At 42.5% G+C, this 16,140-nt stretch overlaps 1 protein-coding gene across 1 annotated transcript; it reads right to left on the bottom strand.

Moving 5' to 3' along the window:
* Positions 1 to 11,974: 11,974 nt before the first annotated feature.
* Positions 11,975 to 12,709, bottom strand: LOC310908303 (tetraspanin-7-like; the record flags this gene model as incomplete). Its single annotated transcript, XM_083859165.1, has 1 exon — positions 11,975 to 12,709. The coding sequence occupies exon 1, from the start codon at positions 12,686 to 12,688 to the stop codon at positions 11,975 to 11,977; it is 714 nt and encodes a 237-aa protein (XP_083715291.1). The 5' UTR covers positions 12,689 to 12,709.
* Positions 12,710 to 16,140: the final 3,431 nt, after the last annotated feature.

Genomic DNA, 16,140 nt, shown 5'->3' with positions numbered 1-16,140 from the left:
CCAGTGGTACTGCAATGAAATCAGTGCAGTTATTGTAATTGGATTTACCTTGCCAGAGGAAAGGTCAGCTTTCAAAGAAGAAGGAATTATTTCACCTTTCCCTTCATGAGCCAGACTCCTCTGTGATGTGTACATATAAAGCCTAAACTTCCATCTCCTTTGTTGACTGACAAATTTACTGCATTCTTTTTGGGAAAAAAATAAAGAACCCAGTGTAACCCTTAGCTGAAAGAATTTTCAGGCTGCATTTAGAAATTACTTTACTCATTTCTGAAATGCAGTCACCCCAAGTGAAGTAAAATGTCTTTTCTAATAGGAAGTAGTGTCAGACAATTTCAAAGCAAAATTTCAGGGGGACTCAAGAGAAGTCAGGCTGTAATTACACCTGGTGAAAATTACCCAGGACTGAAGGCTAATAGATATTTCTTTTTAAGTCTCGTGGGATTGCTTTAGGGACAGAGAATTCTCATCATGAGATAGGAGCAGATGAAGCAGAACAGAGAGATAAGAGCCAATCTGTTGAAGGGACAGAGATGACGTAAAGGATTTGGCAGTCACCACATAGAGAGTGGGGCTGGCTCTGGTGAGCTCCAAACTGCTGAGCAGGGTAACCACTCACTGAGGCACGGTTGGGTTGGACTGTTTGGAGGCCCAAGCCCGTCTCTATGAAGCCCCACGGGTCCCTGCTCGCCCCCATCAGGAGTTTCCACATCTCTGTACACAATCTGTCACATCCTCATGCTCTAAATTATCTGAACAAGTACATTCATTAATATCCAGGGACCTCAAAAATCCCCAGGGAAATTAAACAGCTCTTTCTAGACAGGCTTTGTGAAATCTAAAGTTAAACTCCTTTTTAGAAAATATTGGTTTTTTCATAAGCAGAATTTATACCATTGTGCTGGGAGGGCAGTTTCACAGCTGGCATTCTGTGGCTCCACGTAGGATAACAGAACATGCAGAATGCAGCCACAGTGTGCAGCAGCCACACTGCTGCTGGAGCCTGTCTGTCCCTCAGGGCTCTGTGTCTCTGTCTGCAACAAGGATTAAACACATTTCATTTGTACATTTTCTGGGCAAGGTCAGGTCAGTCTCTGAAATTATGGGTATTGGATCATGTCATGCCTGAATACGAGTGCAAGTGACCCATGAAATTAAAGGACATGTTCTTGTATTTGCTCAGGACAGGCCAAGCTCCCCAAAAGTGGATCTGCTTGGAAAATCCTAGCTAGACTGAAGAAATTGTTAGTAGGTGGAATAATCACCTGAACTAAAGATATTTAAAAAATTACAAGTGTAGCTTGAGTCCAGTGAAACAGAAAAGTGGTGGTGATTTCAGCCTGGTTTTTGGGGATTTTTTGTATCAGAGAAAAAGGTAAAAAACAAGGAAACAAAAATAATCCTACAGATGTGCTATATCTTAATATCTTTGAGGAACTAAAACTATAACATCAGGGACTAGGGCACATCAAAAATAGATACCAGCACTGTGGTATCTGCAAGGATCTGTCTGTTGCCAGGTTTTGGCAAGAATTTGAGTCGTCTGAGACACTGTGATGGGGGAAACAGCCTGTAAGAAATTGTCTCTTTCCACAGCTGTGGTGACAGAGGTTATCCTCTGATCCTCTCCCTCAGTATATAGTCTGAGACTGTTTACTGTGAGGTCTTGGGGACATACAAGTCTGCTGCCATCCAAATCTGAAACCAACTAGATTTGGTGATGTGGTGAGTGAGGGTCCACATGAGTGTGTTGCAGTCTGCCTGTGTTATATGTGACTTTGGAGGGGCTTCCCAGAAATCCCAAATAATGTGACATGGTATCCAGTTGCCTGATCTGTCCCTTGCTATCTTGATAACCACTAACTTTCAGATATGTCCATTACATTGTTAAAAATTTCCTGGAGTGTCTCCAGTTGTATAGGCATTTCTGTCTTTTTAATAACACTAATACATTCTCAGAAAATCAATATAACAGCATCAGAATTTACCAGCTCAGTCTTGCTCATTGAAAGAATAAGAACAGTTGTGCAGCCATTAAGAGACTAAAAATTGCTCAGCCTGATAGTCTCTAAAAAGTGAGACAAGAATTACTTTTTGAACACAAAAACTCTAGGTGACTGGTGTTTGTATCAAAAAAAATTCCCATCAGCTTTCCAATGTCTAATACAAGCACCAACTTTTTATCATGAGTAAAGGGCCCTCTATGAAAATGTGGGCCATGCACATCTATGGTGTCCATGCACCATTTTAATCTGAGTGACAAGCAGCATTGCAAGCAGTGATTTCTCCTACCACACCTGCTTGGTATTTGAGGCCACAGCCTTGGTATCAGCCCAGGGTACAAAGCAGAGATTTGCAGGAGTCAAAAAAAGAAACTTAGCATGAAACTGTAAAGTACAATTATTTTTGCCAGAAATGGTGTTAATACCTGCCCTGTTGAAGTGCAAACATTTTCTTACATCAAACTTAATAAAGCACATAAAATAATCTGCCCAGAAATGAGATGCCTGGCAGCAAGGTGAACAACTGGGTTCTTGTCTGTTCTTTACATAAGGCACTTTATGTGCTCTACTTATTAAAAAAGTAAAATTAAAGGATTTTGAAGCTAGCAAGTGCATGCTTTAATTGCTGGTGCTTGTTTGAAATACAAGCAATAAACCAGGAAATCCTTACATAAGGGAATTGTGAAAAGGTTTCCTGCATTGATAAGATAAACTTAAGTTACATGACATTGATATTGACATTTTCTTAGGTGTTCTATAACAGTGTTTTCAGAGAGATGTTTTATTATCCTATTAAATTACTCTATGTGATCCAAATATTAAATAGTTACCTTAAGCATTTATCTTCTCCTGCTTCTTATTTTCTACCAAAAAGAGTGCTACCTGGATTTCACAATTCAGATTTACTCATGCCCAGTGAATGCGGGGCATTGTCAGACAGTAAAGGAATTAGGAACATGGTGGCTTGTCCTTTGATCTGGTTCCATTTTGGAGCATCCTCAATTTTCAAGCCCTATGTCAGGTGACATGTCATCAACAAAAACAAGTATCAGAACAACTCTGAATTCCAGTAATCTCTTCATCTCTCCCAAGGAGACCTGTGGCCCAGAACAACCAAAGCATTCCCTCTTGCATTCTCAGCACCTTCTCTATAGTCCAGAACAGCTGAACTCTACATGCTCAACACTGCTACTCCCTGAATTTGCTTTCAGCCTGCACTGGCACAAAGGATTTCACTGAAAGGAAAACTTCCCGCTGTGCCTGTAAAACTCCTATTTCCCAAAAAGCATTCTCCCAGCAGGCAGTGTACTGTGGCAGAGTGCCTAAGGGTACCCCCCGAGATGATACCTTTGGTCTTCTGCTTTCTAAAAGGTGTCCTCAAGAATAAAATTACCAGGTATAAGCTCAAGGCATACTGTTCAGTAAGTATGGGACCATTAATGTAACATCCAATCATTCTACAGAAGCTTATTGTGAACAAAATGGAGCTGAAATGTTCTAAAGTGCATTGTAGCACATTTTCAAGATTGAGATTAGTAGGTTAAAATTTATAACACATTTGCAATCAGCTTTTATCCTGGCCTCTTCAGAGTGTGTAACACATTCCCATGATACAGAAAATAAAAATGCAGGACTATGTTTAGCCATATTCTATTACAAAAGCTGCTGCATGCCAAGGCAAGGCCTCAAGAACACTTGACTGGCCTGTCACATCTGTTAGCACTCAGTGGCTATTGTTTAACATCTGGGTATATTTTTCAACAGTTTTCATTCAATCCTTCTATGATTTTACTGGCATTCACAATGGGTACAGACATCCAAGCTGGTAACAGCAAAGTGAGTAAACCCCAGAAATGACATGCAGAGATGCTTCAGTCAGCTCTGTGGGAGCCATCACTGCAACCAGGAGCAGGGGTAGCTATGCCAGCATGTGCTCTGCCCCAGCTGGGCAGATTTATTATGGGACTCACCAACTGAAATGTCTGTTCTCTGTCTGGGCTTCTGCTCCTGGCTATGCCATGGTTCTTCAGCCCTTTTCTTCAGCCCTTCTAAGCTGAAAACATCCTCCAGAATGGGTGAGGGAAGGACAACTGCACAATAGGAACTCATACCACTTCAACCCAAGTGCCTCCACTCAGCACAGCATCAAATCAGTCAATCCAGCTTGAGAATAGGAATAGAAGATGAATGATGTACAAAATCTCTGGACACAAATATTAACTGACTTTTCCTGAAATTACTGGACAAGAGAGTGAAAAAAAAATCACTGCTTCTTGTCCCTGGCAAAGTGGGACTGAAATGAAGCATTCACCTTCCTTGCAAGTAAAGACAGTCATATTACAATGCAGTGGCAATATCCTACACATTGTTTACTCATGTAATGATTGTTCTTTTCCCCTAAAGTATGACTTTCATGTGTGTCAGTTCCTACAAGTGACCACTGTGTGATTAAACACAAGAATGCAGCATCTGCAAATGCAGACAACTCTGATACCCAGAGAACTGCATCTTGGGTATACTAAATCATGCCACAAGAAATGTGAAGACAGCAATTTGATGACCCTCCCCAAGCCTTTTTGTCTCCAGGCTGAACAAACCCATCTCCCACAGCCTCTCCTCATATATCACATTGCCCAGCTCCCCAACAGGCTAAGTGGCCTTGGGCCAGATAAGTCACAGTTCATCAACTGTATCTTGTCCAAAACTGGACAAATTGCTCCCAACACAACCTCGTGAGTGCCAGAGACAAAGAATTAATATTTTCTTTGATCCTGCTGGCTACAGTTCTGTTAATACAGCCCAGAATGTGGTTGGGTACCTTGGCTGCAAGAGCACCCTGCTGACTCAACCTCCACAGCAGGTCTCTTTTGGCAAACTTGAGAATGGAATAAACTTCCAGAGCCTTCAAAAGTCATCCCAAGGAGAACTATCTAATGTTTCCTTCTTATCTCTAGAATCTACACTCTGATGAGTTGATACCCTCAGGTAACATTCCCAGTTCACATTGGCTCCTTACTCCTGAGCATATGCTCACCCGTGTGAGCAAACAGCCCCTACAGCACAGTGCCAGCACAGCACAGAAAACATGGCACTCATCCATTCCATAGGAAAATACATGGACTACAGAAACACAGGACTGAAAGCTGTCTACACTCCTCACACAATCCCTGCATAAATCAGCATGGATTTGGGAGCTGTGATGAGATGGACTGTGATGTGAGGTCTATCTGCTCCCATTGCTATCCAGCAGATGGGATGGGCTTCTTTAAAATCATCAAATCCAACCATTAACCCGGCACTGCCAAGTCCACCATTAAACCATCTCCCTAAGTGCCACATCTACATGTCTATTAAACACCTCCAGGGATGGTGACTCAACCACTTCCTTGGTAAGCCTGTTCCAATGCTTGGCCACACTTTTGGTGTATAAATTTTTCCTAATATCCAATCTAAAACTCCCCTGCTGGAACTTGAGGCCATTTCTGCTCATCCTCTTGCTGTTACATGGGAGAAGAGAGTGTCAAATACCTTTTAAATCTCATTTGAAGCTGAATAGCATAGCTTGAAAACATGTAAATATAGGATAGAAATCATGATAAAAGCCAAGAGGAAAGATAAAAAAAAAAAAAAAAAAGTCCCCAAAAATGTACCAACTAAGGACCATTGTACTACAATGTCATAATTAAAAGCTGGAGAGGAAGCAGCAGCAGGAGAATTACATTAATGAAGCTTAGATTGTACAATTGAGCAAACTCTGAAAAACAAATGGCTTAAAGGGAAGCAATTTTTTTTATTACAGTCTCTGTGGACAAGCTGATTAATCTGTGTTTTATATTATAAATTAGAAGCAAACAAGATATTGAACAGTGCAATCTCAGAGAAAAGTAGTGATATCCTTTTTTGGGGGGTGAAATATGTAGGAAGCACAGGAGAAATCTACTGGATCCACTAGCAGGGACAGAATGGTTTCTTCAACATCACTGCTAAGCCCTCTCCAAAAGGAAAAGAGCATGATGAGTGTCTTAAGGCAAAAAATAAGCACGAAATAAATGTGAATGTCTTAAGCACACAAGGATGTCATATAGAATGGAAATAAAGGATGACATCCCTGACACCCTGGAAGCCTGACATATACAACATATGCTAGAAAGCTGGCTTTGAAACAGCACTCACATCTTCATTTCTACTTGTCAGCTGTATTAACCAGGTGGATGTCTCAATGCCCTCTACCAGGAGACTTAAAATTATCTGTATTCTGCTTTTAAGCTGTAAGACTTGTTTTCTGAGACCTTCATTTTTTCCCCACTATCTGATAACACATTTATTTTCTGATGAGTTTGCTCAATGGTAGCTTCTTTTATTAACTTTAATTAAATTATTAGTGTAATCACTAGAGTTGATCAAAAAACACTTATTTCTCCAGGTAAAATACCTAGTTTATCTTCTGCCCAAGTTTCCCAGAATATTATCATTTTGACAAAACAACAGCAACAACAATACCATCAAGTCAACAAAGATGATATATGCAAGGGGAGTGGGGGGAGAGTGTGCTTTGATAAGAAACAACTATCTAATAGAAAAATAGCTATCTGAAATTATTGTTTAATTATTAATTTCTGCCAAATTTTTAATATAATTATAAACTACTAGTGCTAGAAAAGTGCTGCTACTAAAACAGACATATCAAGAGACTTCTTTTGAAAAACCTCTCCAACAAAGAGCTCAGACTTTGATGGACTGCCTGACCTTGGGGTGGGTGGCTAGAAAATAAAGGAATTTGTTCAAGGGAGCCCATAAAGTAGCAGAAAACTAATAAGAGAGATGAGCATTACAGATAATTACACTCCGAGAATAAGTGGACTTAGAGAGGTAGGTGGAAGGGCAAAATGGATAAGAAAGTGTGAACATGCTACACTGGAATGCAGGAAATTTTGCAATATTAATAAGTTTCCAATTCTGCTTATACCTTATAATCATGATGGTTTCTTTACCAGTTTCAGTGAACAACCTTTTCCAAATTATGAGACAGGTGTATTTAGCTGTTGGATTTGTGCTTTACTTACATGGTTATTTTGGCTGAACTCTGCATTAAAACTCAAGGTGCTACTGCATCTGACAAGCCTCCTCCTCCATCTCTTCCGAGAGTTTCTAGGCAAGAATGGCAGTACCTGGGATCACTGATACACCAGTGCACTGTGGCATGGAACAAGGCATAATACTCCTGCACAACTGCTGAGAGGAGTATCTTGTCCTAGAGGTGTCTTTTGGCACACTACACAGCGCTGTCAGCCAAGTCAAGGAACCAAACAGCAGAGAAACAGCCCAGGAAGATGCCCTCAGAAGAGCAGTAAAGCAGTAGAACTACTCTTACTGATGCCGACATTTTAACCAAGACATTATCAATCCCAGCCCTCCTAGAAGTGACCAGAGATACTCTCAGCACCCCATCTCCATGACTTGGAAGAAGTGAAGCTCTCCAAAATTAATAGCACTAAGCATGAAAGCTTCCTTTTCTTAGGTTTTGAGACCACACCTCTGCTCTAAGGTGCTGATATCTTAGGATGATGCATCTCATGGCGAGAGAGAAAAGCTGTAGAACCATTAATTTGGGAAAACTAGAAACATGAATTACCAAGCAGTATTTCTGTTTGTTGTAGTGCTAGGATGGAATATGACAGTCTTTCAAGAATTGGCAGTCCCAAGGAGTTGTCTGTCTTGGCCAATATGAGCATTGCACCTCCCTTTATTTTATTGTGGCCTTGCCTAAGATTCAAGATACTGTTCAAAACCAACAAATACAAATGTTATATTAATAATGTATCAGTCTGAGTACCCTAATATGACAAACCAGGGATAACATGTACAAAATGGGAATAGTCTAAGATTGAAGCTTTAAACACTACCTAATTCAAAACTCAGCCAACCTTAGAGTGACTCAAGACATAAGGAGAATGAGTGTACAAGAGAAGCCAAGATGCACAGAAACCACTTCAAGCAGATTAGAGAGATCTTTATAGAATTAGAGCATTCAAAATAATGTTTAATTTGATAATTTTAATTCTGTAGCCCAGATAAGATGCTCTAATAAATTCTATTTTGTAGGTTTAAAATCATTAACAAAATATTTCCTCCTTACAACAGAGTACTTTGTGTTAATTGTAAATCAAAGCTAATGTGAAGGACAGAATAGGTTCCTCAGTTTGTTTTTTTTTTCTGTCTCATCCACAAGCAAATCCATATATATGACCAATATGTTTCTGAAAAATTCATATGTGTGATGGTGTTCTCTTTTGATAACATGGGATACTATATCCTTTGATATTTGCATTTTACTGGTCCAGAGAGTAGATGGAAACAGTAGAGGGCAGAACAAAGCAGGATTAAATTATGATATTTTAATTGATTTCTCAGCGAACTAAAATGGCATATTGAACAGAGTGAAATTTACAGGTTTGAATCACATAGAGTTGACTAGAAATACGTATTTTTACCATTTTGAAGCACAGTGGTGCACAACCAACAAAATATTCACTATGGCTGTCAAAAGACTTACCCTACAAAGACCGTCAGCCTCTGAAACAGAAGGAAACAGAAGAACCATAGGAGATCCTACCACTAGGTTGTTTTGCACTATAGTTTGCTTTGAATGTCCTTTCATAGCATCACCCTGAAAAGCTTAAAATTCAAGGAGACAGTGTGACTGCCTTTAACTTTTGAAGTTGCACAAAGTAAACAGTGGCATTTAAAAGGAAACTCTGTGCACATGGGAGGCCAAATGTTTAAGTTTTTTAACCCCAGGATAGTCAACCCTGATTTAAAAATTCACCAGTTCTTATTTAAAATTTCATTTGTTATGAAGGCCATTTTTAGTTCTGGTTTTCTGTAACACAAAGTTTAGCTACAGCAAATAATTCATATTGGATGAAATATCAAAACACTTTTGAAGTTTGAAAGATTTATATTCTTCGCATTCTAGATCAACATTATAAAGTAGTCCTTGTTTCATAACAAGGGTCTAATCTCAGCACCCTGTTAATCCTAAATCTCACTTTGTCCAAACAACAGAGCTGTTGTTTCTACAACCGTAACACAGCTTGCTTGCTCCTTGATTTGAACAGCCAGTAATGTTAAAATTGATATTAGCCTCTTGTAAAAAATTGTATGATCTTTTATTAAAATATAAAATATATTTTGATGAGTGACTTTAAAGTTGAAGCAGACAACAGAAAACAAACATGTATTCCAGCAAGGGATACATGGTGATGTCTAGAGTAACATTTTCCAGTTACAGCCATTCTGACCATCCAGAACAAAATCAACCTTGAATCCAGATAAATCTTGAAGTAAGATTTGGTCACTGAGCACAAAGAATTCAAGACAACTGAAACAGCTACTGGGAATCTCTTATCTGGAAATTAATTAGAGAAGAATGACATTTCTTTCTTACTATTACAAAAGTTAATGCTGTTAATTCTAGGAACTGGCAGTAAACATTTAAGTAACACAGCCACTTCATTAAATCTTTGGTGATATGAGTATATTTGGCATTTACATGGTCATTGCCAAGGTTTATCCTATTTTAGTGAGGCCAAGAGTGCAGAGTGATGGTTTACATTTTTAATTATCCATTACATTCAACTCAGATTCAGACCTGACCACTATACAAACATACACTGGTATGTTTCAAACTTGCTCTTATTCCTATTTTGATATTCTTAGCAACTTAAAACCAGAACAAATTCACTGAAGTGCATATTTACACTATGCTTGAATGTGTTTTAACAGAATACTTCATTCTGACCACCTGCTATTTATCACATAAAGCAACAAGGATCAAAATCAGAAATAATTTTAGTCATCAGTGGAGTAAAAATAAAGCAATGTCATATTCTTGTAAATTTTCAAAGCCTATGAATTCAAATAAAGAAGATATTTTCATAAACCCAGTGCAATTCCACGTCCCTTTCCCACACTCTCTACAATACCTGTTTTATTGCATCTATAATGGATCTTTTGAATAATAATTTTAAAAATCCAAAATATGCTTCTGTCTCTACATTTCAACATACACTTCATTTCACTTGCATTTACTTGCACCTCGTGTGGTCATACAGCAATGCAAACACTCTGAGTTGACACAGTGACCTGTTTTGCTCTTAGCAGCTGCTAAACTTTATTTCTCAAGTACCATTTACCATATAAACCATACTTTTTGCCCATTGTTAAAACTGTACAACATAACCTTGACTTCCAGAAAATAACAGGAGTTTCACTACATAACTAAAAAAAGATACAGGGACGTTTACAAGCAAAAATGCAGAATACATTTTGTAAAATAATAAACATCAGCCCTCAAAAATAAATCACTGTTTTCCCTATAAAGAGAGATTCCAAACACATTTCCAGGGTTCACCTAGGCAGATGAATACCCAAATGACTGAGAAGACTGTTCACACTACACTGTTAACCTGGAACATGACTATCACAGCTAAATAGCCACCTAGTATATGAAAAAAGCCTTTCCTCCAAGGTTCTCCTCTCCTCCCATGAAGCTACCAGTCATCTTCTTTACTCATTTGACCATTCTCCACAGCTTTGCAAGTCACGTTCCTAAGAGATGCCATGTTCTAGACTTCCTTTGTGGTTCTTTGATTCTTTTCTGAGCTCATTCCTCCCCTGTTTGCTGGTTAAGGTGGGCCTGTCTTTGTGCTCGGAGGTAGAGAAATATGTAAAAGTACAGTTCACAGGTTTTAAGGAAGTGGAAAGAAGCTGAAGTTCTGAAACTTCAGAACCCTTGAAGTGCATGGCTTGCTTTTCCTCAAACTCTAAATGCAAACACAGATCTGTTGTGAAAAAAAACCTCAAAATCTTGGAGATTTATATTGCTATCTACCCTAAAAACACCCAGGGCTAGACAGGGCTTGGGGATTTCTCCATTTACTCTCAGGCTGTATACAGATCTGACTTCAAAAATGTAGGTGGGGGCACACTTCAGAGACAAATCCTTTGAGAGAGGAAAAATGTCAGAGTCTGAGAACTGTTGTTTAGAAACCCTTCTACAAAACAGCCTGTTCCATTCATCCTGATATTAACAGTAAAAGTCCAAAGCAAACTTCTGAAGGGCAATGAACCCTTCCCTCCTCTTGCTACCCTTCATCATTTCTGATTCTAGAGCTTTTGCCATCTTCCTATAGGACAGGGACCGGGGTTTTAGGTCTTTTCAGCCCTGCAAAGATACATATAACCAGCAAGACACTGGCTAAGAGGACAGTCACATCCCGAAGGAGGGAGTAACACTTGGAGCTACAGCTCCACCTTTAGACAGAAATTGGCATTGGAAACACCAACAGCGGGAAGCGCTCGTAGCAGCTGGACAGTTCGAATACACTCACACCGAAGGCAGGATATCTTTGCGGCAAAGGGATGCGCGATGCTGGACAGTCCCTCCAGTGTCAGCTCTGGCACGGCTGTCTGGGTGCCCCGGACCAGGCCTGCCCCTCGTGCACTAAAGCAGTTTTCCAGTAACATCATTTTCCAGTCTCAGAAGAATATTCACATGGTGTAATGTCAAGAGACATCTCTCTTGCTCTCCCAGACCCTCTCCTCTTTCCTGGTCCACATTTCGGTGCGTTGGTGTTAACATCACCCGGAGAACCGGTCAGCCACGCCTCAGATGCCCCAGAGAGTGATGTCTGTCCGCGCTCCCGGCAGAAGTGGTCCAGAGGCTCCAGTGGGGGATCCGCTGCCCTGCAGGACACACGGCCAGGCCAGCAGGCACCTTCCCAACACCTTCCCTTCCCGGGGACCTGAGATGCTCATAGCGCACCGAACACAGGCGCCAGAGGAACGGAGCCTGGAGGAGGACGCTCAAGTGGAAATGCTGAATATGCAGGGAGAGTTTTCCCGGTGGGATGTACTCAGTTATGTGGGACAGAAGGGCGCTGGAGAGGACAAGGGGCAGGAGGGGGGTCTCAGCGGGCGGTGGTGCCCAGCGGGCGGGCAGGGACGCGGGCAGCCAGCAGGCAGGCCAGCACGATCCCGACCAGCTGCAGCAGCGCCAGCCCCAGGGCGGCGGTGGCGACATAAGACATGTTTCTGCCGACGAAGGCGGACACGGCGTCGAAGCAGCCGTCGGGGTGCAGGCCGCGCACGTCGGGCGGGCTGCGCTGGCAGGCGCGGCGGGCCCGGCAGCAGCTGAGGGGCACCGAGCCGTTCCGCCCCGGCCCCCAGGGCGAGCCCAGCCAGTCGCGGTAGCTCTCCACGCCGCAGCAGGACAGGGCGCGCTGCAGCGCGTCCAGCGCCTCCGCCGCCGCGTCGTCCTCGCCGTAGGCCCGCAGCGCCCGGCGCAGCCCCGCCCGCAGCCCCTGGGCCAGCGCCTGGCGGGACCGCAGCGCCGACAGCCCGGCCGCCAGCCCCGCCGCCAGCGCCGCCGCCAGGAAGGCGCCGTAGGCCCGCAGGAGCCCCCGGTGCTCCGTAGCGGCGCCGAAGCAGCCCAGGAAGCCCCAGACGATGACCCCGACGCCCGTGGCCAGGAGGATGGCGGGGGCGCTGGGGCAGCCGCTGGCAGACAGCGCCAGGTAACTGCCCAGAGACAGCCTGGCCCAGAGCCCGATGATGAGCATGGCCAGCCCCGCGGCCCAGAAGACGAAGCTGAAGGCCATGAGGGACAGCTTGAGCAGGGTCATGGTGTCCCCGGGCCCTGCTGCCCTCGGGGGCAGCGGCGGTCACGGCGAGGGCCGGCGGTGCGGACACACACGGGCTCCCCGGCGGTGCCCGAGGTGCGGGCGGGTCCCCGGGCAGCCGGGGGTGCGGGCCCGGTGCTGCCTCCCCGCCCCAGCGGGAGCGAGTCCCGCCGCTCCCCCGCCCCGGCCCTTTTTGAGGGCGCGGCCCGGGGCGGGCCGGCGGGGCTCGGCGGGGGAGAGGAGCCGCCCACAGGAGCTGCTGCCGGGCCCTGCTCTCGGACCCCGGGCCCCGCAAACAGGTGCGACTGGCGGCAGCTTCCTCGGCCCGCAGCACCGCGACCCTCAGCCGAAAACCTCCTGTGAAGGAAAGCTCGATATTAACTTTTAGTGATATATGCTGCAGCCCAGGTTTACCCTGGGCAAGGGACTAAACTTTCATAAGCACTAGGAATAATGCTTAACACACAGATAACCCACAGGAAGCATAAGGAGAAAGTTTGGTTTTGTTTCTTTTACCGCATCAAGCTGTGCTATTAGGACACCTTGTAGAAATAAGGATAAATCTGTACCCGAATATTAACTAACTACACATTCAGTCAGTCAGTCAGTCAGTTTAGATTTTCCCGGCTGGAAACTATTTTCAGTGTGTCCTGACCCTGTTAAATATTCATTGATTTAGCCCATGATAACAGAGCCGCAGAGAAGACATTAAACCACAGTGAGGTACTGTTATATAACTCGTGGCCCGGGAACCTCCAAGAAGAGATTCCATCCTCAGTGTAATCTCATTGCAAAAGAGCAAAAAATAAGCTACTCCTACAAGTCAAGTTAGAAAAATACTAGGAAGCTGTAAATGAGACAGTGTCTCAGTCAGAGGTAGAATTAGCATCTCCAGGTGTATTTGTATGTACGACAGTCACACCAAAAAAACAGGTCAGAGTACCCTGTGGTTCACATCTTTATCAAACCCTTTTGGGACTGAATTCTGAGGTTTAATTGTGTTTCAGTGGTAACATTTTCTTGATTTCTTTTTGTTACAGATTTGGAGAGGGAGAGGAGGTGCTTTATGTGTCACATTTTAATGCACAGGTTTAATGTACAACCAGAAACTCATAGTTGTCAAACCATTAATATAGCATAATCCTAACTGAAACATCACTTGTTCTTTATTAAAGGCCTTGACAATTTCATTAGCAGGAGAATGCTATCATTCCTGCATTTTGCAGAGTCTCTTCTTTTGCCAGTTTACAAGTTTAAGCTCTTTATCACATCTGAGCTAGTTTGATTCTCAGATCTCTGAAGATTCCCGGATCTTTATGTCAAGATGTTTTAGGAATGATGATGTCCATGCTCTAGAAGTACTTCTCAGGACATTGCATTATATTCCTCATTTTAGCACTAAATCATATGACTAATATCCACAGAGAAGAACAGAGGCTCACTGCAAAGACAAACCAGAGGTCTGCAGGTGTGGAATTTCATGGTCAAAAGCTAAAAGACAATGATTTTCACGGTTTCACACCTAAATGGGCAGTGTTGGGACCTGTGACAGTCACATTTCTGAAGCTGTGTTTCTTCCAAAGCAGTCTCTGTTGGCCAGGGAGCTGTCAGCCATGCAGGGAAAAGTCCTTGCTGTCCTTAGAAGGGCTGGTCATTGCTGTGTTGCAATCTTCCAACCACCTGCTTTCTCTCTTAGGATTTTGCACCGTTTCATAGCAGCATTTTTCCCTTTTGATTCCTTGAACTGCTAACAAGCTATATCTCAAAACTACCAGCTGTTGTTTTGCCTTCTTTATCTCACATGCCTCTGGGGACTTGCTCACAATGGAGAAATTTTTTTCTGAAGTTTCTCAGAGTTATCAGAACTAGGTCTTGGATCACAAACAGCTGAAACCCACAGAAGGGCAAGACTAGCTATGTTAGGCAGTGCTAATCAGGGGCTACAGACCCTTTTCACGGGTCAAACCTGTGAACGCTCTTTCTGAACACTGTCTCAGTTCAACAGGCTTCAACACTAATAAAGAACTCCAGTCAGTAGGATTTTCTGTTATCCTTGCCCTTCCTGCAGTGAAAGCAGACAGGCAAAATAGCTTTAGAACAAGCTCATATCTCAGGTACCTACCTTGGGAAGCATTATACCTGGTAGGAGCAGCCAAAATATAGGTCATATGGGCAGAGCTGCTTTCATCCAGCTTGCTCTAAACATGTGCCAGAAATAAAGAGTGGTGCTAGAGGTACAGAAATCCAGATATCCAAAAATACATTTTATGATCTGTTGGTGCGGTTGTGAAGCATCTGACACAAAATTATAATGGGTTTACAAAATAACTATTGGTTCCACTGGGAGTTATGTCTTGAACTCCCTCCAAAAATCATGTTAAGCATTCAGTGTTGAAAGACGCCAGATGATAATAACATCTGTGCTTTTTTTAACCAGGGTGAATATACAGGGCCAAATTCTGTCCATTCTCATAATCCATGCTCCTGGAACTGTTTGAGTAAGTAGAGGAGGTAGGATTGGATTCCTTGAGTGTATGCAAAGTTATAAATGATGAAACAGCTTCAAAGTCTGAAAAATAAACTTACTGGAATAGCTTGATTTTTCAGACATTGGCCAAATCATAAATTATGTTTACATCTTAGTAAGAAAACTGTTAAAAATCTCATGAAATCATACAAGTGAATAAATTTTTATGATATTACATGTGTAATATGTGGACTGACAATCTGATGAAAGAGAAGTTCCATGTTGTTTTGGAAAGCAGTGTTGTGGAAATACCATAAGAAGGGAGGATCAGATGTGCCTAAGTCAGAGCAGCAATACTGATTATCAAAGAGTGGTTACAAATATGGGCAGGAAATAACTGAGATTGATCCTGGAAAATACAAACTGATACATCCTAGAGAAAACTGGTGCTTACTGACAGCAAGAAGCTGCCAAACTGTGCATCTGAAGGATATGTGGGTGACGGGAGATACTTAATTAGGCAGCACTTTGCAATACTATTTGGCAAGGAGCAGCAGTCTGCTTGAAGCATGAATTTTCCTCTTCCCTTAGTGTTTTGGTTTGGTAATACCTTAAGTGTTACATCTCATTCCTGGCAGATGCATGGTGATTTTAATTTAAAGTGATCATCTCAACTTTCTGTGGGTGTTTTTTTTTGTTTGTTTGTTTGGTTTTTTTGCAGAGTTTACACTTGAAATTCTGAAGTGACTGTTTCCCATCACTCTGTAACAGAGGGAAGAACAATGCAGGGATTCTTCATGGCTTTCAAGGAAACTGAGCCTTTTTGTGGTTCTTAGTTCATGATTATTTAAGATATCTCTGGCTAGAAGAGTGAGTGGCAGCACTAGTACAGAGAGCAAGATCACGTAGTTAGGAGCTCTACCACAAAAACATGGGTAGCAAGAGTAGCTTTAAAAAGTATTGGTTTAATGTGCTCAAGTGTATTTTC

Source organism: Zosterops lateralis, assembly GCF_965231275.1.
Source record: "Zosterops lateralis genome assembly, chromosome: 4".
NCBI classification, from domain to species: Eukaryota; Metazoa; Chordata; class Aves; order Passeriformes; family Zosteropidae; genus Zosterops; species Zosterops lateralis.
This window is presented reverse-complemented; position numbering and strand designations above follow the sequence as displayed.